General features: G+C 43.8%; 1 protein-coding gene across 1 annotated transcript; it reads right to left on the reverse strand.

Annotated features, from left to right (window-relative positions):
• Nucleotides 1-2736: 2736 nt before the first annotated feature.
• Nucleotides 2737-24953, reverse strand: scarf2 (scavenger receptor class F, member 2). Its single transcript, XM_084551154.1, has 11 exons — nucleotides 24283-24953; nucleotides 21821-21879; nucleotides 21605-21706; nucleotides 20200-20719; nucleotides 19487-19705; nucleotides 19164-19292; nucleotides 18406-18509; nucleotides 17148-17262; nucleotides 16750-16847; nucleotides 7665-7820; nucleotides 2737-6570 (listed from the first exon to the last, which is right to left on the reverse strand). Exons 1-11 carry the CDS (start codon nucleotides 24390-24392, stop codon nucleotides 5339-5341), a joined length of 2844 nt encoding a protein of 947 aa, XP_084407280.1. The 5' UTR covers nucleotides 24393-24953; the 3' UTR covers nucleotides 2737-5338.
• Between the last annotated feature and the right edge of the window lie 1249 nt (nucleotides 24954-26202).

Below are 26202 nucleotides of genomic sequence, written 5' to 3' on the forward strand. Positions count from 1 at the left end.
GTGTTTACATACTGATGTTAAGCAGCATCTGTTAATAGCTGGTAGATGTTAGTTTGGCAGGTGCACTAAAGTTCTGGACAAATTTAATTCCTGACATGTTAACGGCTTGAGATAAAAAATAAAAAGAAAGTTTGCATTATAAATATCTTAACCAAATGTCAGGGGAATCAGTTCAATAGACGTTTGACTTGCAGCAACAAATGTCATCTTCAGAAAAATTTGTTTTGCAGAATAAGAAAATAAATAAGAATCACGCTCATGGAAAAACTAGAAGAGCATCGGTTTCATCTGCCACAAAATGTTTTCCACAGAGAGTCCCAGTCTGTTCAAACGTCTGCTGAGATATATCCTCTAGCCCAAACTGGTGAACTGTTCTCGACAAAATGAGGATAAATGGACCACAGTTTAAAAACAAGACTGAACAATTGAAAAAGCTTTGTGAAAATAGGTACAATGCCTACAAAACCTATTCATCCGCCTTGGATGTTTCACCTCTTTGTTGCTTTTATACATGAAATCATGGTCAATATAATTTGGCTTTTTTGACAAAAAACAATACGAATTGTCTCAAGACGCTTACAAAATCTGGTCTGAAATCTCCAGAGCAAGCATGAAGGCGACTTGGTCAAGGAAGAACTCCCTTTTTACAGGAAGAAACCTTGAGCAGAACCTTAAGCTCATATGGAGGGACCCATCTGCCTGAGGTTGGCTGGATAGAGATAGAAAAAGAGAGAGAAAGGTCTGTGCGGATGTGTCTCAATCAGGATGGCACATCTGGACACTGCAATTTTTCTCCATTCTTCCTTGCAAAACAGTTCCAGCTCTGTCGGGTCGCTCGGGGATTGGGTGTGAACGGCTCTTTTCAAGTCCAGCTACAAGTTTTCGGTTGGACTGAGATCTGGGCTTTGACTTGGCCGCTCCAGAACATTGTCTGGGAAGGTTCTCAGTCATCCAGGTCAAAAAGGCAACTGGACTTGTACAAGTCCAAGTCCAACTGCCTTTTTTTCAATGCTTTTTGGATACTCCAGAACATTCACCTAGTTGTCTCTGAACCCTTTCCGTGTAGCCTTTGCTGTATGCTTGGGGTCGTCGTCTTGCTGGAAAATAAATCGTCTCCCCGGTATCAGATAGAGTCAGATTATCCTCCTAGATTTAGCAATATTGTTCTGCATTCATGGTCCCCTCTAACTTTACAAGGGCCTGCTGCTGAGAAGCGTCCCCAGAGTATGATGCTGCCACCACCGTGCTTCACGGTGGAGATGTTTGTAGTGATGTGCAGTGTTTGGGTTTCTGGTCTAGTCTGATGTCTCATCAGACAAAAGAACCTTCTTCCAATTGACCTTGGAGTCTCCCACATGCTTTTTGGGCAAATTTCAGGCGAATTTTTCCCCAAAACAGTGGCTTTCTCTTTGCCACTCTCTCATACAGCTTCAGCTGGTGAAGAACCCAGGCAAGAGTTGTTACGTACGTACAGTCTCTCCCACCCGAGCCACTGGATCTTTTTACCTTTTAACTCCTTCGGAGTAGTCTTAGGTGTCTCGGTGGCCTCCCTCACCAGTCGTTCTCTTGCCCGGTGACAGTTTGTGAGGACGACCAGCACTAGGCAGATTTAACCAAGTGCCATACTCCTTCCATTTCTTAAAGATGGATTTAACTGAACTCCGTGGGATGTCCAGAGTTGGGAATCTTTTTGTAGCCCTTTCCTGACTTATACTTTTCTATGACGTGTTCTCAGAGTTGCATGGAGAGTTCTTTTTGTCTTCAATGTTTTAATTGTAGTAGGAACCCTAATGAACCAGAGACTGGACCTCCCAGACACAGGTGATTTTATACCACACATACCAACTGCACTCAGGTGATCTCCATTTCACCATTGGCATCCACTAGCGGGACCTCGGTTGAATTAGGTCAACCCTAACCCTAACTGAATATTTATATTGTCAAAAAAGCAAAATTACATTGACCATGATTTCATGTATAAAAGCAACAAATGGGGAAAACATCCAAAGGCGGGGAATACTTTTTATATGCATCATATCTGCTTGGTTTGCCCAAACATGGATTATAAACCACGTCTTATAGCCCTGAGCACTTTCAAATGAATTATACATGTTTAAGTAGAACACTTTATCCAAATAATAAACTCCAAAACAAAGCTGCTTAGCCTCGTGGCTCCAGCTCCCCATAGCTCCCCATCACATGACCCATACCCGTCCATCCTTACATACGTCCATTCATCCTCCCTCTTTGCCTTGTGGCCCAGTTTTGTCGATATCCCTCTTACACCCTCAGAAAGAGGACACATATACGCCGCGTGATTGACTTCTAAGCACAGAGTCGCCACTGTTTTTACCCCATGAAAGGAGCTCTTGTCCCCCAACCCTTATCCTGAAGGAGCCAAATCAACAGCCCCCCACCCTTCGCCGGTTCCCTCGAGCACTTTGAAGAGCTGATGTGACCGAATGACTCTGCGGGAGTCCCTCCCGTCTCACCCTCGGGACTCGGCGGCTCAGTAGCCCAGATTCACAGGAAAGGGTCAAATATCAATCAGTGTACTAATGAATCTCCTTAGAGGACACAGTGGAATATCAATGCTTTGTATTACTCTATTTCTATTTGATTGTGCACTGGAGTCAAACACTGAGAAAGGAAGGCAAGGAGATGTTATGACCTTGTGAGAGCAAACAGGAGAAGCAAAGTTAGCACAAGATGTATAAACGGATCCAATGAGGATGTTTTCTTTTTCACATTCTGGTACGACTATAGCTACGTGTATTGCTTTTTTTTATTCCAAAGAAGTAAATGAGGAATCACCACTTTAATAGCCATACACAAATGGAAATCAAAGTTGCTTTAAACAAACCACAAAAAGACAAAATATACCTTACAGGTGGTAATGGCTTTGCAGCTTTTTTTTAGGCCCTTCTTTAACAAAACAGGTTTGGGCCAGTCAGATCAAAATAGCCACTTTGTAATTACACAATATTATGGTTTTAAGTATATGCAATGGTTTCAACAGTGGTATTATAGTAGTATTGTACAATCCTTTCTGTATGAGTTAGTTGTCAAGGGAGGCAGTAATAACAAATGGAGGGGGGGGGGAACGAGAAGGTTACAGATTTCCTCTGCAGCGATTAATGCCATATAATTACACTCTGCGTCATGCAGTTAAGTGTTACACAAACAATAACATCAACAGAGGACAATTACAAAGCCAATGTAAACTTTACAAGAGGAAGGTACTCATACGGCAGGTCTGCTTTAGAGCAACACAAGCAAACGTAAAAAAAAAAAAAGCAAATACACCATGAAAGCCAGTTCATTGACACCAAGGAAAAACAGAAGAACCTAAAACAGGTCATATAAGCACAGCTTACAAAGATAATAAAAAAGTACACAATGTATACAAGTAAAAACGATGAAAAATAACCAAAGAAATGCGTTGTACCTTGATATGAACACACCGACACACTGTCTCTCAAATGAATGTCAAATATTCTTCAGTCCAGAACAATGGCACATCGACACAACTTCCTACTTACTTTAAACTCGGATCTGTTTATAGCTGAAATACCAAAAAAACTAAATAAAAAATCTTCCTGAAAGAATTAAAAGATCAAGACTCCATCGGCATCGCTTGTAGTAAATGGCGCAACTTTATAAAACCAACATGTCGACTACAAGCGCTGCTGGAGTCTTGACCTTTCCTACAATGTCTTTTCCTCCTCCATGCACCTTGGTAGCGCCAGAAATCATCTTGACAAACTGAATTAGTCCAGTTTAAGTATCCAACCCCGCCAACGTTTTTTTGGGGGGGAGGGGGTTGCTTATTTTAGGGATCAAGACTTTGGCAATAGCAATAAGCAAACATAGCTGCTTTAGCTTAAACTGATCCACAGTTGAGGCACATGTTAACACCGGAGGCACAGTACCATCTAGCTGTACAGTCTTGCCCCAAAAACAATGGAATCGAAAAAACACCTTCTATACTTGAGCACGAATCTGCTAGCTTAAGATAATAAGATCCTCGAGGGATAAAACATCTCCGACTGGGGTTTACTATTATTATTACTTTCTCTTTTTCTCATGCTACTCTGGCGGCGTAAACACATTTATGTGAAAGCAGCTCCAATGGTGACACTGACCTAATTTCTGAAAGAGCGCAGAGACACATGGCGTGGAGTCCTTCTGCCATCTGATCTGTTCTAACAAAAGTATCCTCTGATTTTACAAGGAGGATCTTGTCCTGCAGCATGTTACTGTATCACAGAGAAGGTACGTGAATCTAAAGTGAATTATAAGCATGACGTAAAGCGGGGACATGGGATAGCTTGGGGTTTCATTTTTGGTTTAGTGGTTTAGCTGACTGAATGAAATCTACAGTAAGAGCACATTCTGGTGGTGTGGTGGATTTTAAAGCAGCCCTTTTCGAGATCACAGAGCTTATTTGGAACTTAACAAACCACATTTAACTGAGTTGGACAAAAGAAAGCCAAATAAAACTGTAGAAAAACTGCAAAAACTGCTATGTGAGACGTCTGTGTGAACTGAAACCAATGAGCGATGATCGACGAGGAATCAAAGGTGTCTCGTAGAAGTGAATTAAGGCAATTAAGTCCTAAATGTAGAATAAATTATGTACCCCAGGAAGTCTAATTCAGTTAACTGACAAACACTCCTCAAGATCTCAATGAGATTAAAGTGTGTAGAGCTCTTAACTACCAATTTTCAAGTAGACTATCATCTGCATAGAATAACATAATCTCGTCATTAAGAACGCGGATGCAGAAAATGTATTTCTCCAAGTTGTTCCATCCAAATGGGATAAAAACAAACACAAATGTAGCTTGTAATCCTCAGAGGATCTCATTTTCGAGTTATCCTAGTACCTTTCGTACCTGCGGAGAGCATACATTAGAAAACAATAGCTCGTTTTTCCGACACCATCGGGGTAACTTACAGTCATGCAACCTCCAAAGCAATCCATATATAAATATAGTGGTGGAGATACTGCAGAGGAATAGAGATGAATGAACTTTGCATAATTTCTTCGCACTACTGTTCTCACAGTTGTGTCTGGCTTAGCCACAGGTTGTGGTGTGAGGTTGTCCATAGATACATAAAAAAAAAAAAAAGGATTCTTGTCATGTAACATAATAATGTATAGAGGTTATTAGGACACACCTCACCAATATGACTCTGGTTTAAGTCTTTCTCCTTCAGGACTAATGCTGCAACACTCACACAGAAATACTGAAAAACTCTCTCCTTCCACACAAAATAACTTTTTAGTCTTTTGGTAACCTATCAACTTTGTGCAATATGTCATTCAAAATACTTATTTGACTACTTGCGGTGGCATAATGGCTGTCTTTTGCTGGGGCGTTTTACTTTCAGGTGTATCCAAAGCACCCTCCTTGCCTTTCTTCCTGGGTGGCTTTTTAATGGGGGTCTTCTTTGGTGTAGGATCCAACGGGTCCCCTGCTCTGGAGCCGTTCAAGTCCTGCTTCTCCGGGCTCTTGGCGTCGGGGGTCCCCGTGTTGGTGGTGGCGACGGGTGCCACCATCTTCTGGAGGTTGCTGGAGGTAGGCAGCAGGGGCTTTGTGGAGCCCTGCTGGCTCAATCCGCTGGAGGCGGTCCGCTTAGCTTTCTGCGGAGGAGTGGGCTTCTCGCGGTGTCCCTTGGGCGTGGAGAGGCCGTTGGTCTTTGTCAGTCCTGTCCCCTCGTTCCTGTTGATGCTTTGGGTTTTCTCCTTGAGCTGAGCAGCCAGCAGCGTGGCGGCTTCCGAGTTCATATGAGGGTGGATGACCTTTGGGCTCTTGGGCGGCTCCTTAGGGGCCTGCTTTGGACTGTCAACGCTCTTCTTCTCAGATGATGAGCTGTGGAAGCTACTAATCTTCTTTAAGGCATTCTGAACCACTCCGTTGATGTGTTCCATGTGACTGGGACTGCTGTGCTCATCCCCAGACTTCTTACCTCGCAGAGGTTTGTGTTTGCTGGGGGAGCCATTGGAATCGACCTCTTTCTCCTCCTGTTTCTTCTGCTGCTCGCGAGCCTTCTCCTTCATTTTCTGCCGCTCTTCACTCTTGGAAGAGCCATCACTGGAGCTCCTCTTCTTGTCCTTTGATCCTGCAAGTGCCTTAACCCCCGCCTGCTGCTCTGGCTGGGGGGACCCTGTGGTATTTCCATGTATCCATGACACCTTGGGCTTTGTGGATGGGTCTGGTGGGCGTGGTTTGGGCTTGCCGGGTGAAGGCGGGGGTTTTCCGTTGCGCTTGGCCTCTGGCGTAGGGGTGCCATCTCTATCCTTGCCGCTGCCCTCGTCCTCTTTAGACTGCTTGGAGAGGCGGGCGATGCGGGCGTAGAGCGCCCCAGTATTGGACTCGGAGCCGCTGGTGGAGCCTTCGCTGTCAGAGGACTTGAGCTGGGGCTGCTCGCTGCCTTCTGATTTGGCGACACTTGTATCTTTCAGGGAGGTGTACTCCCCTGCATCATCCTCATTGGAGACGGCTTCTGGTTTCTCGGCCGCTAGGCTGGGGCTCTGCTTCTCCTTGCTTTCACTTATAGATTCTGTGGATTATTGGGACACCAACAGGTATTAGTCAGAGATGCTGTTGTTTAATTAAACACACTTTGGGATTTTGTTTGCTGACTTGATCATTCCTTTCGGGCTGTGGTTAAAGTACGTCTTAGCATTTGTGCAGCAACAGGTTATGCAAAACTGTAAATCAAATCAAATCTTGTGCAAAGAAGAATTTTTAAATAGTTTTTAATCTCTATGTTCACACACCTAGACCTTAAAAATGTCCAGCTTGATTTTTTTTTTAGTTATTTCAACTATAAAAAGGTCAGAAAACGTCCAAGTGTTTTCGCCCATTTTTTTTCCAGAATACCTGGAACTTTGAATGTCTGGCAGTTGTTTACAATTCACTGCATGCCACAAGAGTGTGATAACCTTCCGGAAGAGGCACAAATTAAATTACACTAATGACACAGTAAAGCGCAACGTCTCAGGTTTCAAAAACTGTTGGAATTTTTGCAATGGCGCAAACTGTGGCGTAATTACGGTAATCCACTTAGGTTTTAAAGGGTTAAAGGCTGGTGTCTTTACCACTTCATGCATTATGCACACATCTGAGGTGGAATGACTACGATTCAAAATGTGTTCGGCTTTAATTACAAAAAATACTTAGACATTATTTTAGTCTGGGGCTTTTAACTTTTAAAAACAATATGTCACTATCCTTAAACTTAACCAAACTCCTTTGTGAGAACAAACAAAATCCACACAAATAAAAGCCCAATCTGCAGAGTCATACTTCCAGAATAGAAACTGGCGGAACGGGTGTTTTCCACCAATCCTCAAGGAGTTAGTCACCGCTTGGATTCGTGCCATGTGCTGACTTGACCGTTCCATTTCCTGTTTATACTCTCCTTGTTCTCAAAGGAAAACCTGGACCTAGATGGCATATGATTAAAAGCCAAATATCTCCGTAATGAGATTTGCAGAAGTGTGTGACTCACAGAGGAGACTGGCTTTCTTTTTTAGAAGCATGCTCTTATCTGTGCATGTGTGTGTGTATTTTGTTCCAAAGACAAATCTGTGGATTTATGCCCGCCTTTCCAGATAACAAATCTGTTTATTTATTCATGTGATGATTCACCTTCATGAGGAAGAGAGTAAAGTGGCCCCTCGTCTCCGCTCTCAAAGGAAGAGAAGGACTCTTGGGACGACCAGGAGGAGGTGGAGGGCTGCTCGGCCACAGAGGGGGGCTCGATGAAGCTGCAGTTGAAGGTGTTCTCTGGGTCGTGGTGGGCTACTGAGAACAGAAAACAAACAGAGAAGCCAAAAGGTCAGTCAGAGGTTTTTGTACTGTGTTACTAGAACAACAGTCTGTTCTCACTCAGTCTCACAGAGGAGTTGCAGAAAACGTCGCTTTAAGTGAGTCTGTGGAAAAACTTTTTATTGGTTTTACATGTGAGCTTACAAAGGCTCCGACATTATGGGTTTTTCAGAGCGAATGTTGATATTTTAATGTGGCTCTCGAGTGTCTTCACATTACGACGGTTGAAGAAAAACACTCGCAGCTGAAGAAATTCACTGAGAGGAAGCGAGAGGAAGAAAATCAAACCGTGCTATGTGAGAAATTCTCAATCGAAAACCAAGATTGTTAAATTGTTCTAAGGAGAGCTGAACAATGCATGAGTCCTTTAAAATATCAGAGACGGAAAGCAAGGTAGACCTGCCAGCCTCAATATGTATCCTATTTCCTTTAAAATACATGAAGCTGTAATAATTTAGATGTTCTCATTAAGGGCAGTATAATATCTCATATCCTAACGAAGGGTTGAACCGTTACAGTCTTCTGAGATGCTCCTGTCTTTTTTCCAGCACTATGAGGTTCAGCAAAAAGAGCCATAAATGTGTTCATTCTTTCGTCATCTTCCACCGAATCCTCTCCCTCAGTATGTAGGTCAAGTCATGTTTCTTCTCCCTCGCCGTCTCCCCCTCCTTTGCCCTCTTTATTCCATCTTCCTTCCTCCCCCGTCAGACGCTGCGCCGCAGCATTTTGCTGACCCTTCAGTCTCGCGGACAGCTGCGGTTTTTGGAGGAACACTTGGGGTTAATCTTCCCATCTGGCATGAACACCGCCGCTTTGGCGTAAACTGTACTGGGCGTCGACTGGACATGATCAGCCACATCAGATGCTCCTGTTTACATGCCCGATGACACTTGGGTCCATCCGTTTGTTTAGACCTCAGATAAACCCTCTGTGGAAGGAATCCTTCAACCGTACCAGGTCTGTGGTCAGAAGAAATCTGAAGCTCCTTAGCTTTTTGTTGTTAGACTATAACTTCCAATGATGTGCTACCGAGCTGCAGCTGGATTTCTGCAGACTTACGATGTATTTCAGCTATAAAACCAGAAGGCAGCATCCCCCTTCTCACCGAATCCTGTATTGTTAAGAGTTTAAGAGGAACCATCTTCTAAATAACATTGATAAACAGCACATTTGCATTTAGTCTTCTGAGGTTCCTCTCAGCCATAAAGTGTAAACCATTACGAACTAGTCAGACCTTACTTCTCTCGGTTCCCAAGCTCACGCTCATGTAACCCTCTGTTGCTTTAATTTTTTTTCTCAAACAACCACCAAATATAGTCGGCCGTGGCTCAGTAAGGGGTAGCGGTTCGGTCCCCTGCACATGGACCACATACCGCAGCGTCCTTGAGCAAGACAATGAACCTCAAGTTGCTCCCAGTGCTTGGCACTTGTGTGTGAATGTGTATGGACTCACGTCATTGTCATTGTGACTGTAAAGTGCTTTGAGTACCGACGGTTACAAAAGCGTTGTATAAATACAAGACCATTCACCAAATATAGTCGCATATGTGTTGTGTTTCCTTTAAACTACTGGATTTGAGTTTCTTATATGAATTTTAATTGGAAGTGACTGTCCTAAATGTATACACCGCTGCAACATATAAAGAATACAATTGTGAAGTTTGACATTTTAGAAAACATGCTTAATTGCTTAAAGAAAGTGTGGGAGGACAGCTCCACATACACAGATCAGCCACAACGTTAAAACCACTGACAGGGGAAGTAAATAACATTGACCATCTTGCAACAATTCAACGTTCTGCTGGGAAACTTCTGGACCTGGCATTCATTGGTGTGGATGTTACTAAGACATGTAGCACCCACCTAGACCAGACCAGGCACCCCCACCCCATAGCAATGACACTCCTTGATGGCAGCAGCCATCCCCAGCAGGATGCAGCCTGAAGAACAGCACAAGGTGTTGACCTGGCCTCCAAATTCACTAGATCCCAAACTGATCAAGTATCTGTGGGATGATCCACAGAGGCCCCTCTGCTCAAAGGCCACCCCACTAACACCCTCAGAAGGTCCATGTCCATTCTCTGATGAGTCACCACAAGGGAGACCTACACAATATTGGGAAGGTGGTCATAATGTTATGCCTGATTGGTGTATTGTAAAAATGATTGCCAATTTTGCCAAAACAAGTTCAACATGATCATAATAAGTAAGCCTATGTCCAGATGGGCTAAAGTAGACCAAAAATAACCAATAAGTAAAAATAAGTGTTTTTAAATGAAAAGGGGACTTCCATCCAAATGCACCCGACTGTGGTTATTTCAGGACATCCTGCTTTCTAGAATAATACCAGCCTGCCCTCCATATGTGTTGTTAACATGGCAACAGAAAGCACTGCTTGGATAACACGGCTCTACTGTCTTGATCGGATGTGTTTAAAAGATCAAATTTAATGAGGTGGAACGGAGTAAAGGAGTAATATAATAAGATGTAAGCCAATAAGGCGCTGCATATGTTCTCTCTATGCTTACAAAGGGTCCTCACTGTGCAGCAAGCAGGCCGACAGGCAGAGACACTGAGGGACCCAGGAATGTGGAACAGCTAACCTATGCAAAGACTTCAGTCACGTTCGTCAACAAGCTAACACATGGGCATTTCGCGAGATTAGCTGTATGCAGTGATGAACAACTGCTGCCCTTGAAAAGCTGCTTCCTCCAGACTGTGGGTCTAGTGGGGATGATCGCTCCGCACACTGGACGCCAATGTTGATCCCTCCCTACGTGGAGGCCAACACACAACAGGGCATTATTGACCCCGTCCCAGCTGCAGAGCTCCACCGCCGCAGTTGCTCAGTGTATGGGCTGGAGAGGTGGGCTATAGCAAGGACGCTGCTAGTTTAAATGTCCTGTCTAGCTCTAGAAATCTGGGTATATAACTGACTTCTTAGATCTTGTTGGGTTTACTAGATTGAAAGCACAGTCTAAAACAAACACACTATATATTGAGCATGTAAGGCTTTTAGAAGATATATATATATACACACATATATATATATATATATATATATATAGATAAATAGATAGATACTTTATTTATCATGTGGGAAATTTGATATCCAGTAAAGGAAAGTGCACCAGTCCCGAAGGTGCTGCAATACCAGGTGGATGCATGGAGTGGACGGAGAAAGCTCCTATTCCATCTCCTTGGTTCAAAAATCTATTTAATATATCAGTCCTCGGGTAGGGGACGTATCAGGTTTTAAACCATTACGAACAGATACTACACTTGATCTTAGCCATACAGGCAGAGAAGCTATGGGCTGTAATACTTGGCTGTATTATCCAAAAAGTGTTAAAGAAAGGCAACTGGACTTGAAGAGTTTTTGAGAAGACGTTTGGACAATCATCCGAGCAGCTTCTTCAGTTCTAAGGAACTGGTGGGAAGTTTTGTTTTAAACCACAACTTCCCACCAGTTCCTTAGAACATTGGGTGTAGCCCATCAGAAAACTTGCTTGACTTGTTTCTCTTAACGACCAGGAACTGGCACGACTAGTGTCCATTAACGGTTAGGGGGACTGTTTGTCCCTGTCCTCTTTCCCTATGAGCGGTGCTCTAACGACCCATTATCGGGCAGAGGCTCCAGTCTCAAGGTGTGAACAAAAGTTTCAACCCAGTCAGTGTGATTCCTCCAGTCCCTTAGAACTGAAGAAGCTCTTCAGGTGAAACATCTTCTCAAAAAAACTCTACAAGTCCTGTTGCCTTTCTTAAACGCTTCTTGGATTTACTTGATTGTTGTATTGTACTATTTAGTTTTAACAATGGGCAAAGCTACTGCCTTAAATACATTACTTTAAATCTGCGATTTACTTTTATTCGATTCAGCTAACCTTAATACACTGAATGGACTGAATGAGGTGATATACACTACCGGAGTGGCCCAGTCCTTTGTATATTCTTCTGCATGTAGCCCTCAATGCAAAGAGTCTGGACCAATCTAACTGTTTTCATATATAACTACAGCATTGTACAAGTTCCCCCTCTAAGCTGGAGCACGTAGGTCACGACGCAGCTCACAACGGCAAACAACACACAAAGACTTGCAATCTCAGCCAACGTTCTCTGGATAAACGAAGAAGCACAAACCAGGTGGTGCTGGTCTCGAACGCAAGAGGATGCAACGAGTGCCGGACAGACGTGGATGCGCAGGGCGTGGAGTAAATATGCTTAGAATGGAATGCTAAACAAGCACACAGCCTCAGTTCTGCCAAGAGGGGATTAGGTGACAATGTGTTTATGAAGGCATTTCTGCGAGGGTAACTACACTGGCAGCAAATGCTGTCCTCTTTCCTGTATTTCTCCCTCCCTAACCCCTACCCACCCCTGTTCCCTTTTTTCATTTTCCCTTGCCACATCTGTTGCCACTGACCCTGGTGTGGATAAATCACAGTTCTGACACTAGCTGGGGTAAATTTGACCACTTCCTGTTTCCAGCCCCATCGGGCCCCCTCTGGAATGTGTGTGTGTGTGTGTGCGCGGGACTGTGCAGCTCCAGTCCGAGTTAGTTAGAGTTTCTAAATGTTGGCAGACCGCGGATCTGTGGGTAGCTCGACAGAAAGCAGAGTGGTAAAAGTTTTGATAGAAGAACAAACCGGGAAGTAGAAGAGGAGAGACATCAGTCGTTTGCCATAAATTTGAATTTTACTGATAAATACCCTTATTTAGTGTCTGGAAATGTTTGACTTTTGACTATAAAGGGCTATAAAAGACTAGTACACTCTTTACATTCAAGCTACACACGTTCATGAAACATAAAATGGAGAAATATGTGATCTGTTAAAGCTTTTCGCCAACAAGCTTTAGTCCGACATCAGAACAACAAAAGGCAGCTCTGTCCCTGTGTTTTAAACCAATGCCTGAGGACGACAGACTCTAGCTTAAATAATCAGCTGGATAACCGAAGAGGCACATGCTGCTCACCACTTCAACACAACATCCACTTCTAACGACCTCTTTTAAAGCTTAAAAAAGCGATTTTCCATTTGTGCGTAAGCCAAAAGCAAAGTTGGAGAGCTCTGTGTGAACTGTTTCTCGTGCTGACGTCTAATTGCTTGACGAAAACCAGCAAATCCTCACATTTGAGACGCAGCTACCGGGAAATGTTTCACTTTTTTTTTTTTAGTCGTGGAGGAATTAATTCGCAATTACTGCAAATATCATCTTTCTGTTAGCTCAACGGTATTTATATCCTGCTCCTAATATCAGACGCTGTTTTGGTCTGATGTGCTGTACATGGCAATGTATTTATACTTTTTCTGAATGTACCGTCACATCACATAATCATCACTTTTACAGTGATGTAACTTCCTCCAGCCTAAAACAGATCCCTTCCATAGACTGTATAAAGATGGACGGTGGAACTGTTCCTCAAAAGTGAAGCCAAAGCAAGTAGAGCTCCCCCTGGTGACTGGCTGCAGTATAGGTCATAAGCTCCGCCTCCTCCATGTTAGCGGATGGGACTCAGGCCAAATTTAAACTAAAATACACGTCAAATATTTTTTTTCAGGGATGGTTTCTGTCATTTTAGGTAGTTTATATAATGTTGATGCATGTTCAAGTGTCAATCGTTTGGATAAGTTTAGTTTTATTTGGTTATTTGACGCTATAGAAACAGGATGTGACATAATGGCAACCACCAGTTGCCATGCCAGCCGCTCCGTAAAAAAACACTCTCATGGGGCCATGAGAGTTGTGAGGAAAAAAAAAAGAATAATAAATTAAAAATAAATACAGTGTACAATCCAACATTTCCTTGTAGCTGGTGGAGGTACAGAAGAGCGTAGCATTAATTAAACGAAAACGCGAGTGAGTCTGGAGGAAGTGTGGGCGAGGCATCGATAACGCAGCTCCGCATGGCTCCACTCTCGCCCGTATCACCGGAAAAATGGCGTCAGTTTGGGCAGTGCAAGGAAGTGGGGACACATTGTCCATATTTATATACAGTCTATGTTCCCTTCATATGAGCTCAGTTCAAGGTTTCTTCCTGTTAAAAGGGAGTTTTCCTTCACTTTAGTGCTCGCTGTGGGAGTTTCAGGCTCTGGGTTCTGTAAAACAACATTACGACAATTGAAAATGTCATTGGCGCTATATGAAATGGTTAGAAATAATAGGGGTAGGACAACTACAACTTGATTTCGTATTCTAAAACAAGGTTTAAACCCCTAAAAACCTTGAAAACACTGATGATAGACCACGTGTGATGGGTTTTACAAGACCAGCGTGTCTCCTGTGTATGCACTGAGGTCACAGACAGATCTGTCACACACCACGAGACCTCCACATGGACCCGAGGAGCTGCAGCGTCCGCCCCGAACAGTGCAGCCTTTGATAACGCGTCACTCACCACCACCACCACCACCAGACGGGCCCTCCAACAACCAGCGACCTTCTTTTTTTTTTTTTTTTTTTAAAGAACACAGCCTCCTTCTTAGCACAAGAAACATTTTCTCCAGGACAAAGATGATGGAAAATTGTAAAGAAAATGGGAAGAAAAAAAAAAAAGACCAACTTTAGGGTTGTAATAATATGAACACATGGCATTTCAGAGTGCCAAGAATAATAATGGGCTCTAAAACTGGCGCATTCCTTTCAAATGAAACCCCACACTCGCCTGGCAGCCACCATACACTTTTCAACCCTATTCATCATCTAAGCGGCAGGCTAAGGTAGCACCGAGGGAAAATGCTCCGACTGACGGCCACTCACTGCTGTCACTGTCTTGACAATGTAAAACTGAAAACATTAATTAAAACAAACACTGACAGCCCCTCTGTGTCCGTGCATAGTTTTTTTTTTTTTTTTTAGTATTTCAGGCTTTGCTTTTAGAACCAGAAACAAGAACTGGAAAAAAACTGTTATTTGGTTTTTAGTTTTAAATACAAAAAGAAACATCTATTCTAGTTTAAAACAAAAAAGTTAATATTAGACGGAAGGCTCATTTAAAGTACTGCAGGACATAGACTCCGTAACCTACGTACGTATCCTACGCCGATGAGAGCTCGTCAGTCTGGCTCGCTCTGTAACAACACCACCCAAACACTAGTAGGTGCTAGGGATGTGCGATATTTCATCGTTTACGATATATCGTCAAAAACATTCCCCACGGTAAGAATATGTCATCCCACGATAAAAACAATAAATTCCCATAGATGACGTATATACAGTATGTGCGCGACACACTCACAGCCCAACACGTATGGAATATTGACAAATTGACAATGGCGGAAGGCGGAGCAGATACGCCGGGCAGCGAGGAGCTCGTTCCTAAACGAGGCTCCACCTCCATTATCTGGTTTGGTTTTTAACCCCTTAATGCCTGAATTGATATAAAGAAATTAAATATTTGTATTTTTGCTTACCACTCCGGCCGGTCCTACGAGAAACTAGTGCTTGCAAAAGGTTCCTAGGAATTTTTTGAATGTGCACAAACCGACATTGGAGTATTACATGCGTTATTTCGGCTGCAGTCTGAATGGAAACAGTGCGTCGCGAATTCGCGACACTAGGCATGAAGGGGTTAAAAAGTCTGATGCGGAGCAGAAAATTACAACATGCAAGGTTTGCTAACAAATAGTGCATAAAAAGGACAGTAACACCACTAATTTGTTCCACCACCTCAAACACAAGCACAAACCAGAATATGAAGAAAGACAGAAAATGCACAAGGATGCAGAAGCAGCGTCGACTTCATCCAAAGAGTCCGGTAAAAAAACAACTCAGATAAAACTTGCCGATGCATTATAGTCAAAAAGATTAGGCTGAATTGGTGTTTATTTATCCTAATTTTTATCGTTACCGTGATAAATACCAGTAATTATCGGGTTAAAATTTTTAGTCCATATCGCCCATCCCTAGTAGGCGCTGTGTCTTTTTTTGCCAGTCGGGTTCATTTTTGTTTCCACTTCCTGCTTCACTTTCAACAATGGCGACTGACACTAAGTCGAGTCGTACAAATATTTGTATCTCTGAACCTCTTCAGTTTACCTTTCCTCCATGTGTTCCATCTTTATTGATCCGAAATAGTCAATTCGATAATTGCGGCGATGGAGAAGCAGTCGGAAATACTGAAGAGGAAACATGCTACTACCAAGCGGACCAATCACAGCTCTTGCGGTTTACGTCGCCATGACGTCAGGCTATGGTGTTAGGGTCTACGAACGGTCAAATTAATGCAGAAGTCTAAACTTCCTATGAATTTCTTTCCATTTCAAAAATAAAACTGTAACAAGTCAAAAAAAACAAACTTCTGTATTTTCCTTCAGTGAACCAGGAAGTGACTCACATCTGGAATTTATGGCAATCAACACTTGAACACCGCTCTCACAGGCGTGAATCCTTTGGTGGTTCATGTTCAGCACTAAATAAACCTGGTGCTTCTCCAGTCCGTGCTCTGCTCAGACCAACAAAAGTTTTTCCTAGAGATCTACAAAATCATTGACTGCTTTTATCAGCTTCTTCTTCATGGTTGTTTTCTTCTTCACCTACAAAGACTTCCAGTTTTAAATGAATCAAAACACGTCCGTTTTCTCATTTAGTTCTTTTTCCTGTTTTCTTTTTTTTCATATATTAACGGATGAAAAGGTAAATTTACCCGTTAAGCATTTTTTGTTTGGGCTTTTTAAAATGGAAAACTTTTTTATTAGTCCACGGTCCCCACTGAAACATAGTTTTTTTTCTATTCTTTGACTTCTACATCATGTCAGAATCTGAGTATCATTACCTCCGGTGGCTGTTGATGAACACAGAAGGATAAAAGTTTAGCAGACTGGGAAGTACAAGCACCGAGAGGAAGATTACGTAAAATACTACAGCTTCTCTGCGGCGGGTTATGAGAAATAGTTTTGGGACTTACCGACTACTTTGGGCAGTTTCTGTCGCCTCAGTGGAATACGGGGGAGTTTAGTGCTGATTCGGCTGAATCGTCCACACAGGATCCGCTTGGCTTTTTTGCTGTTGGTAGAGTTGTCTTGGTTAGGACTGAAAAAAGGGATGACGCCATGGAAATTCAAATGAATCACTTAAAAGAGGCATTTTAAAACCTGGCTCCCTGCCTCTTTTGAGGCCTCGGCGGCCGCTCACATTTCTAACGATGTAAAAAATATAAAACTTAAAATGCATTTATTCATTTAGCGACTTGGTACCTGGTGAGAGAGAGTCAAAAAGAAAACACTGCCCTCTGTTTTCATAACCAAAAGACCTTGAACTGTCAGCCCTGACTGCCGAGGTAGAGGACGCCTCGCCGTCACTCACTTGTGGTCGTCTTTGTGTCGGCAGAGGCAGCAGCAGCACAGCAGCGAGAGGAGGACGATCAGTAAAGACGAGACCAGGATCCCGGCTGCGATCACACCCATCCGCTGGTTGGGCTCTGGAAGACAAAACGCGTGGAGGTCTGGGTATGCCACATCGGTGCGGGGGCCGAGCTCTGAACGCCAGTTTCAACAGAAACCTCCATCTGTCAAAGCTCTGCCTCGTAGCATATTGCTATAATTGACTACAAAACTGAGCTCAAGTTACACATGTATAATCTTATAATGTGATAGCTTTATTAGCGGGATAGCGTCTCTGAGGAAGCCAGATTGCGACAGGATAAAGTAAGAGATAATTCACGATTACACTTCGCTCCCTTAAGAGGCGAGAGCACTTAGCCTTTCAACGTTCATTTCCTGCAATCGACTTCCTCCTCTCGCCCCATCTTCACGGCGTTGCCCTCTCGTATAAATCATCCGTGATTTATTAGCACCCCTCCCTCTTAAAGTGGGATACACCCCAGATATAATAACCGCTGCGTTGTGTAAGTATGGACACCATTTGGCACTTGGGAGCTCAGATGAGAACCAGAAGATAACTGAACTATCAGGTCTTTACTCTGTCCCATATGAATGAGATCTGGTCTGGGTGTGGTGATGGAAGTGACAAGGTCTTGACCAACCTGCCACCACCCATCACGTCCACCGGCCAAAATCCTTCCTATCTCTGTGTATCATAACAGTGATATTCTCCATGCCCGCCTCCGTAATCTCTTTCCAAATTATTATTTTTTTTCCTCCTCTACTCTGTGCGTCTCCATTCCAAAGCTTTCTTTTTCTTTCATTTTCTCCATCCCCCTCTATTTCTCATTCCTTCCTTCCTTCCTTTCTCTCTCTCGTCTCTGGCTGGACAGGAACAGAGCCAACAAACACAGCCGTGAAAAAAAAAAAAAAGGACACAGGTCTAGGTCTGGAAACGCCATCAAGGCCCACAAAGTCTCCCACTACACACGCTGACCTGAATAGACGTGTTTGTTGGTGCTCGGCGCGTACATCCAAGCGTTAGACATTTAATACACAGGCATCTGAATACTGGATAAACAGTTTGGAGTGTTTGAATTCTTTCCGTATTTACAGTATGCAAGAGTAAGAAATATCTGTTTTGTCTCAGAAAAAAAAAAAAAAGAATGTTATTAGGAAAAACACTAGTTTCAGACTGACCACAGGGAATGTGGTTTGCAAAAAGATGAAGCTTTTCTTACGGAGGTTGCAGGCACCAGACACGGGATCACAGTTCTTGTCGTGGCAGGAGCAGGTCTGGTTGCAGTTGACTCCAAACTGGCCAGGTTGACAGGTCATGTTGCAGCTTGTGCACAGAAGAGGAGACAAAAACAACATCTGTTTAATGTTCATTCCAAGCGACAGATGTGACAGAAAAAAAGGTCGGGGGGAGAAGAGGAAGAGGCTCTTTGTTTCGAGCATTTATTTTCTGTACAAATATTTCACTTTTCTACTTTAAAGAGTGCGCTTCTTCCGTGAAATGCCTCAGAACACAAACTCGATCCTTTAATTCTCAAGATACATACACCACGATCAGACATAACATTATGACCACCTTCCTAATATTGTGTAGGTCTCCCTTGGGGCCTCTGTGGATCATCCCACAGATACTTGATCAGTTTGGGATCTAGTGAATTTGGAGGCCAGGTCAACACCTTGTGCTGTTTCTTCATGTTCTTTTGAGTTGTTCCTAAAGTGTTTTTGTGGCTGCATCCTGCTGGGGATGGCTGCTGCCATCAAGGAGTGTCATTGCTATGGGGTGGAGGTGCCTGGTCTGGTCTAGGTGGGTGCTACATGTCTAAGTAACATCCACACCAATGAATGCCAGGTGCAAAAGTTTCCCAGCAGAACATTGAATTGTCACAAGATGGTCGATGTTTTTTATTTCTCCTGTCAGTGGTCATAATGTTGTGGCTGATGTTTTTTTTTTTTTTTGGCTGTGAGGTGTCTTGTGACTTACTAGGTGCCAGAAAAGCCCGGGTCACACAGGCACTCTCCGGTGACAACGTGACAGATTCCGTTGAAACAGTGACTGCAGTTGTTCTCGCAGTTCTCGCCATACGTGCCGTTGGGGCAGCGCACCTCGCACCTATCACACACAGAAGGAATGCCGTGATTACAGTCTTTCTCGAGCTCTGAACTGTGAGTCATGGGCATAATCGCGGCGCGGAAAATGTTACCGCGGTAGCTAGCAGTTAAATGCACAGCCGTTACATTTTAAAACGTACGTCCCTGCAGGTATAACAGCCTGACTACCACCGTGTTTGTTCGCCTGTGTCTCACCTGTCCCCAATCCAGCCGGGGTTACAGTGAGAGCACTTGCCATGAATGGGGTCACAGTGATGGCCGTCTTTGCAGGTGGGACACACTTCCTGGCAGTTTTCGCCGAAGAAGCCCTTGGAGCAGAGCTGATCGCAGCGAGTCCCGTTCCAGCCTCTGTCGCAGGTGATGCAGCGGCCCTCCGTCACCTTACACGGCTGCTGGCCTTTGCAGTGCCCACACCTGGCGGAAGGCGAGGAAACAGCGCCGCCGTTAAGCTCGTTCACGCATAAAACCCTCCTCAATGTACAGAAACGTTTTCAGGATGTAAAATACGATGAAAGCATCTGCAGCGGTACACTTCAAATTGTTGCCCTAATGATCATTTAAAGAGGGAGATAAACAACGCTGAACTCTAGCAACTGTATCGTGTGAGAACGGCATCAGATCGGAATGTAAAGCACTTAGCCAACATGTAAAAGCAATTCTGGTTAACGATTATGGGATAATGTGAACACAGACTCCCATATCTCACTTTAAGTAACATGATCACATAGATATTCTAAGGGTTGTCAGCTGTAGCCTATATCAAATCTTGTTTCCTATCAAAACCACACTATAATATGGATCAGACAAGGAAACTGAGCATTAGGGATCTGTAAAACTGCATATTTCCTGCGCTTTTGAAATGGTACATTTACTCTCTGCCAGTTTTTTTTTCTTTTTCTTCTTCTCACTTGTTCCTGCAGTTTTGTCCGTAGAATCCAGCTGGACACGGCTCCCTGCAGAACTTCCCACGGTACCCCGGCGTGCAAGTACACGAGCCGTCGGCCTGGTTGCACTTGCCGTGGATGCACTGGCAGTAGCGTTCGCACCGCGCGCCCCACAGCCTCTCCCTGCACTGGCAGCGCCCCGTGAACTGGTCGCACGGCGAGCCGTTGCAGTTGCACTGGATCGCGCAGTTCCTCCCCGTCCAGCCGGGGTTGCACAGACACCGGCCCGACATCGCATCGCAGACGGAGTTGATGCTGCAGTAGCAGTTGTTGTTGCACTGGGGACCCCAGATGCCGGGGTGGCACGTGCATTTTCCCGTGTCTTGGTCGCACTTGCCCTTTTGGCAAAGACACGCGTTCTCGCAGTTGGGTCCCCAGCGATTGTAGTTGCAGGTACACTCGCCGGTCAAGTCATCGCACTGGCCGTTGGGGTAGCAGTTGCACTTCCCCTTGCAGTCAGGGCCCCAGAACTGGGCAGGGCACTCTGTTAAAAGACAGGGTTATCAGCACATTGACAAAACAAGACTCTACGCCCATGCTAACAACTCTGAGGCACGTATTAGTACCAACATACTACCAACAGATACACTGCTCATCGTATTTGAGTTTTACATGTTAGCTGGGTAACATTTCCTAATTGGCATTCGCCACTGAACACAACAAACTGCTGATGGACATATCAGTTTGGTTATAATTAACATAAAAGAGATAATTAAATGGAAATGGATCACAGAACTTAATTAAGTTCATCCTGAAGGGAACATGAACTCTAAACCATCAAGGAAATGTCACAGCAACATCAGCAGGAGGCTGGTGTTTCTTGAATCTTTAATCTAGCTCGGCTAAATAGCTCAAAAAGTAGTATTTAGCATGAGAAATACACCAATCAGGCATAACATTATGACCACCTTCCTAATTTTGTGCAGGTCTCCTTTGTGGTGACTCATCAGAGAATGGACATGGGCCTTCTGAGGGTGTCTTTGAGGGGAGGGGCCTCAGATACTTGATCAGTTTGGGATCTGGTGAATTTGGAGGCCAGGTCAACACCTTGTGCTGTTCTTCATGTTTTTCTTTTTAGTTGTTCCTGAAGTTTTTTTGTGTGTGTGCCTGTGTCATGAGTGTCATTGCTATGGGGTGGGGGTGCCTGGTCTGGTCTAGGTGGGTGCTACATGTCTAAGTAACATCCACACCAATGAATGCCAGGTCCAGAAGTTTCCCAGCAGAACATTGAACTGTCACAAGATGGTTGATGTTATTCACTTCTCCTGCCACTGGTTTTAATGTTGCAGCTGATCGGTGTACTTCCAACCGACCTTGGTCACAAAATGTAGAAACGCTGATTGAAAATAAAGTTAAAGAAATTCCTTACTGGTGTCACAGCTAGCTCCAAAGTATCCATGACGACAGCGACATTCATTCGGCCTGACACACACCTCGTTCTCCTTGCAGGTAAAGTTGCCCTCACAGAGAGCTACGTTGAGAAAACAAAAAAAGAAAAGGGGAATGGGCCACATTATTCAAGTGGGCTGCACAATGAGCCATACGACACATGCTGATAAATGTTAGCACTTTGTACATTACGTACGTGTCAGGCATTCATCCCCTAGCTGCCCCCATCCGCCGCAGCACACCGATCCAGATGACCTGCAGAAAAACAAGTTATGAGATCGAGTGCGAGAGAGGGGAAAGATGGAGCACTTAACTGAAATTCGGTAAAACAAACACATATCAAAGCGGCACCATCCACACCCAGCTCATGCCTCTTTGATCTGGGTTCTCATTGATGTGGCTGGTGCCAAACCCTGCAAAACGTACGCAGGGGATTGTGCATGACGCATATGTTTAGCACATTGTTGTATAATTATCTCAGCATGGGTCATTCCGATCCGCACTGAAAAGCCTTTAACCCCTGAGTCTGTGCAGCTGATCGTGTTCTGCAGCTTTCCCCCCAGCGTTCAGGGGAAGGAGCGTGAATATGCAGAGGCGATATTTTGCAGACGAGTTTTCAGGCCTGACAGGAAAGGATGGATGCGTCTCCTCTTCCTCCCACGCCCGTGACCTCCGAGGGGCCCCTGCAACAAGTCAGCTTCCCCTAAATTGTTGGAAGCTGCCAGTTCGCTTTCAGTCGCTGCAAAAGGGAGCAGCTCAGTTTTTTATCCCGCTGAAAACAGGCGCGTGCGCTAGAGATCGCCGCGATAACCTCGGTGTTCTTTGGCTCGTTACAAAAAGACAATGATTTCTGACAAGATTTAAGCGGTGCATTTAATGTTTCGGCGCCGAGCTGCTCCAAATTCGAACAAACTCCAATCGGGGCACACGAGGTCGACCGCCGCTGACCTTTAACACAAAGCCAATCCATGTCAGCGCCCGGGAAGACAGATCGCATTCACTGGTTTCTGTCAATTTGATGTCCAGACGCATGGCCTTTCTGCAAAAGGACTTGAAAAGGAGCTGCTCTTCCACTGACTCCAAAACACACATTTTGCTCAAACATTTGTAGGAACACTTAAATCTAGAAAACAATGAGCGTTGAAAGCACCGTCAAATTAGGACGTGTCGCCATCCCAGTGAAGTTCAGCAGCTGATTTCGTAAGGACACACATTGGAAACGCTGACTGGTGATGATAAATGGTGAACTACTTCCCTCTATTCATGTGACTCAAGTCAGAAAGGAACAAAAAAACATTATGGGCATAATGGAAAAAAAAAACAAAAAAAGTGGTGAGAGTTCACCGTGATGAATATGGAATGATGCAAGGAGGGCAACATGTCAAACTCATAGAGCACTGGAGGTCACAACTAAATATATCACAATAAAAAAAACTTCACAAAGACCTAAATACTGAATGTTGGGGGGGGGGGGGGGGTATGACATATTGATGCCCAATTTGTAAAAGCAGAAACAGGATGTCTGCTTTTAAAGAGAAGCTCCTGATTACCATTACATTCTGACTTCACAGGAAAATGCAGTGTCTGGCTTTCCAGATAAAGCTATTTTAAATGCACCGCACAAGAAACATTCCCTTTCTTTTAAAAGTCCATGCTCTCTCTTTATCCTGAATGAAAGGTTGTGTGAAGAAGAAGAGAGAGAGAGAAAAAAAAAAAAGATAACAAACTAAAACATATTGGAAACTTATCCCTGGGCAACGTTTGCTCTTTTTCTGGCCTACCGCAGTTTCAGAATTCACAGACATCTGTCCAGCGAGCGAGCTTGGATGCTGCAGTCAGCAATTGTGGACTTGGATGCTGTTCTTTTTACACCAGTAACCAGACCCAGGCTCGTTTAGTGAGCTTAACCTTTGAGGGGAGGCCGTCTGGAGGTGCGGATTCCTAGAAAATAATTACCTTACTTTCAAGCGTGACTGTTTGTTCAACTAGATGTGAAAACTTTCTCAAACTAAATAGTTTAAAAGTTATAAAGCATGTAAAAAAAAAAAAAAAAAAAAAGGAAGGGTGCCACGAATGCTGTAAGGATCGATGAGAGCGCCCCCTACACAGCGATGCAAACACTAGTTCCAGATGTACACATCTGCAGAACTGCTTTCTTCAATGGGCTCCTCCTCCTCCTCCTCCTCCTCCTGCTGCTGCTGCTGCTACAGGGTTATATACAGAAAAGAAAAAGGCTCATCCTGAAGCAACATATCGAAAAAGAAGTGTTACCAAGATCTGATATAAGAATAAATGAACTTTTTTTCACAAATAAGAGGCCACGTTTCCGCTTCAGTTCGATCCGTTATGTGCACAAGGCCAACACTGCAGAAATAAATAATAAAAAGTGACTTTCATGAAGTTTTGAGTGTCTCATGGTCAGCTTTAACACCTTTCTTTCATTTAAAGCAAAAGGAACATACGTGAAGAATGCAATGACGCAATCTTTTTCCCCAGCTCTGATTTAAACTCTATAAGAGAGAAAGTTGCAGAATGGGGCAGAAAAAATGTGAGCAAAGGGGGGAGAAAGAAAAAAAAAACTTTGCAAACAAGCAGCTCTGCGCGAACAACCTGTGGAATAAAGAAATCCTCTCCCCTGTCGCAGTTGTTGGTTCTTACCCGGGTGCTTTACACACATTCCTGCCTTTCGGGTTGAGTTCTTGGCTGAAACCGAAGCAAAAGAAAAGACAAGCCACCGCAACAATAGCGAAAGAGTTCTTCACTTCCATCGTACAAGCAGCAGCATCCTTCTAGACGCCGTTTCTACTCCCGCATTTCCCCCCTCCCCGCTTCTCCGCCAGCAGCAACCGTGGTGGCTCTTCTTCGCTTTACTTTACTTTTACGCACTCCGACCTCTTTTCTCGCGCATGATCCAGATGTGTTGGAGGTTGGAAGAGGCTGTTAAAATCCTCGTTCTTAACGGCGTTTTAAAAAAAGTCTTGCCACCACCTACGCCATCGAGGAGAAACTCAGCAGCAAAGAAACAATCCCAAAGTGGACAACTGGGGGAAGGAAAAAAAAAAAAAAAAAAAAGTTGCAAATCACAATATTCTTGCTGAAGGTTGTTCTTTTCTTTTTTTTAATTCCATGAAAAGTATCTATAAGAGGCCAAAGTGAAAGCAAATGGCTCCACAATGAATTACGCGCGACTAATGCCAAAAATATGTTTCCTCGGAGCGTCAGGAAAGCCGTGGATGATGGATAATATTTACAAAAAGAAAGAAAAAGTAGAAATTATCTCCGTTTCGCTCGTTCCTCCCCGAGGAGAAGCGCTTAATCCGTAACTTTGGTCCTCTGTTGCGCTCTCAGGAGTGGCAGGAGGGAAATTCCTGATTTGTTACTCTATCTTTGGCTGTGTGCGCCATGCGTGCGCCACCAAATTTACATAGGCCTGTGTGTGTGTGTGTGTGTGTGTGTGTGTGTGTGTGTGTGTGTGTGTGTGTGTGTGTGTGTGTGTGCGCAACGGGCTCCGCTGTAACGGCCTGCTTCAGACAGTGGGCTGTCGGCTGAGTTGGGATGATTGGATGGGTACAATTATGAGTAAAAAAATATAATAAATTAATACATAAACTGCTCTTTAATGCAAAAAAACATACAATCACTTCATCGTTATTAGATTTATTAAGAGATCAGAACGTTACATATTTGTATTCTGTATGATTTATGGAAAAGTAATTTGTGTTAAAATCCTACATTAAATAGTTTTTAATTGCTGCATATAGTTTATATATGTGTGTGTGTGTTTTTGTGGAGACTGGGGGGAGGTAGTAGTTTAACCACATATGTGACAACAGCGCCCCCATCTGTTAGCAGGAAGGGCACATGAAGTTTGGAGGTCTGTAGAGATTGAATCTGCAGAAAGTTGGCGACCTCTGCGCACTATGAGCCTCAGCATCTGCTGACCCCACTCTGTCATTTTACGTTTTACGCTTCCACTTTGTCATAATACCACCGACAGTTGACTGTGGAATATTTAGCAGCTACTTGACTTGTTGCACAGGTGGCATCCTATCACAGTACCACGCTGGAATACACTGAGCTCCTGAGAGCGACCCATTCTTTCATAAATGTTTGTAGAAGCAGTCTGCATGACTAGGTGCTTGATTTTATACACCTGTGGCCATGGAGGTGATTGGAACACCGGAATTCAGTTATTTGGATGCGTGAGTGAATACTTTTGGTTATATAGTGTATTCAGCTGGCTGCATTCAGTCCTGAAGGTTTTTTATTCCAAGAGATTATAACACGTCTTCTGTTATTTACACACAATTCAGTGACTTTTAAATAAATGTTGCATACTGTTCGTACCTGGGTCCCCTGTTTTATCACCTCCTCTGATGTGTTTGTCCTGTTAACAAAAGAAAAAAAAAAAGAGATCACACCAAACTGTGTGGCGTTTTCAAAAATAAATGGTTTAATATCAGACTACTACTAGTAAAACGAATAACGTGTTCTTCATTAATAGGGCAAAAAACAAACACAAAAAAAAGAGATTATGTTGTGTTGCACTGCTATGCGTGAAATGAATCTTCCAGGGTT

The sequence above is a fragment of the Chelon labrosus genome (genome assembly GCF_963514085.1).
Source record: "Chelon labrosus genome assembly, chromosome: 9".
In the NCBI taxonomy this organism is placed as follows: Eukaryota; Metazoa; Chordata; class Actinopteri; order Mugiliformes; family Mugilidae; genus Chelon; species Chelon labrosus.

Coding starts and splice junctions, on each gene's coding strand:
- scarf2 (XM_084551154.1), bottom strand. CDS start 24,392: ATGGAAGTGAAGAACTCTTTCGCTATTGTTGCGGTGGCTTGTCTTTTC. Junction 16,848..17,147: donor CGACACAAAGACGACCACAA/GTGAGTGACGGC, acceptor CTCTACCAACAG/CAAAAAAGCCAAGCGGATCC. Junction 7,821..16,749: donor GAAACTGCCCAAAGTAGTCG/GTAAGTCCCAAA, acceptor TTCTGTTCTCAG/TAGCCCACCACGACCCAGAG.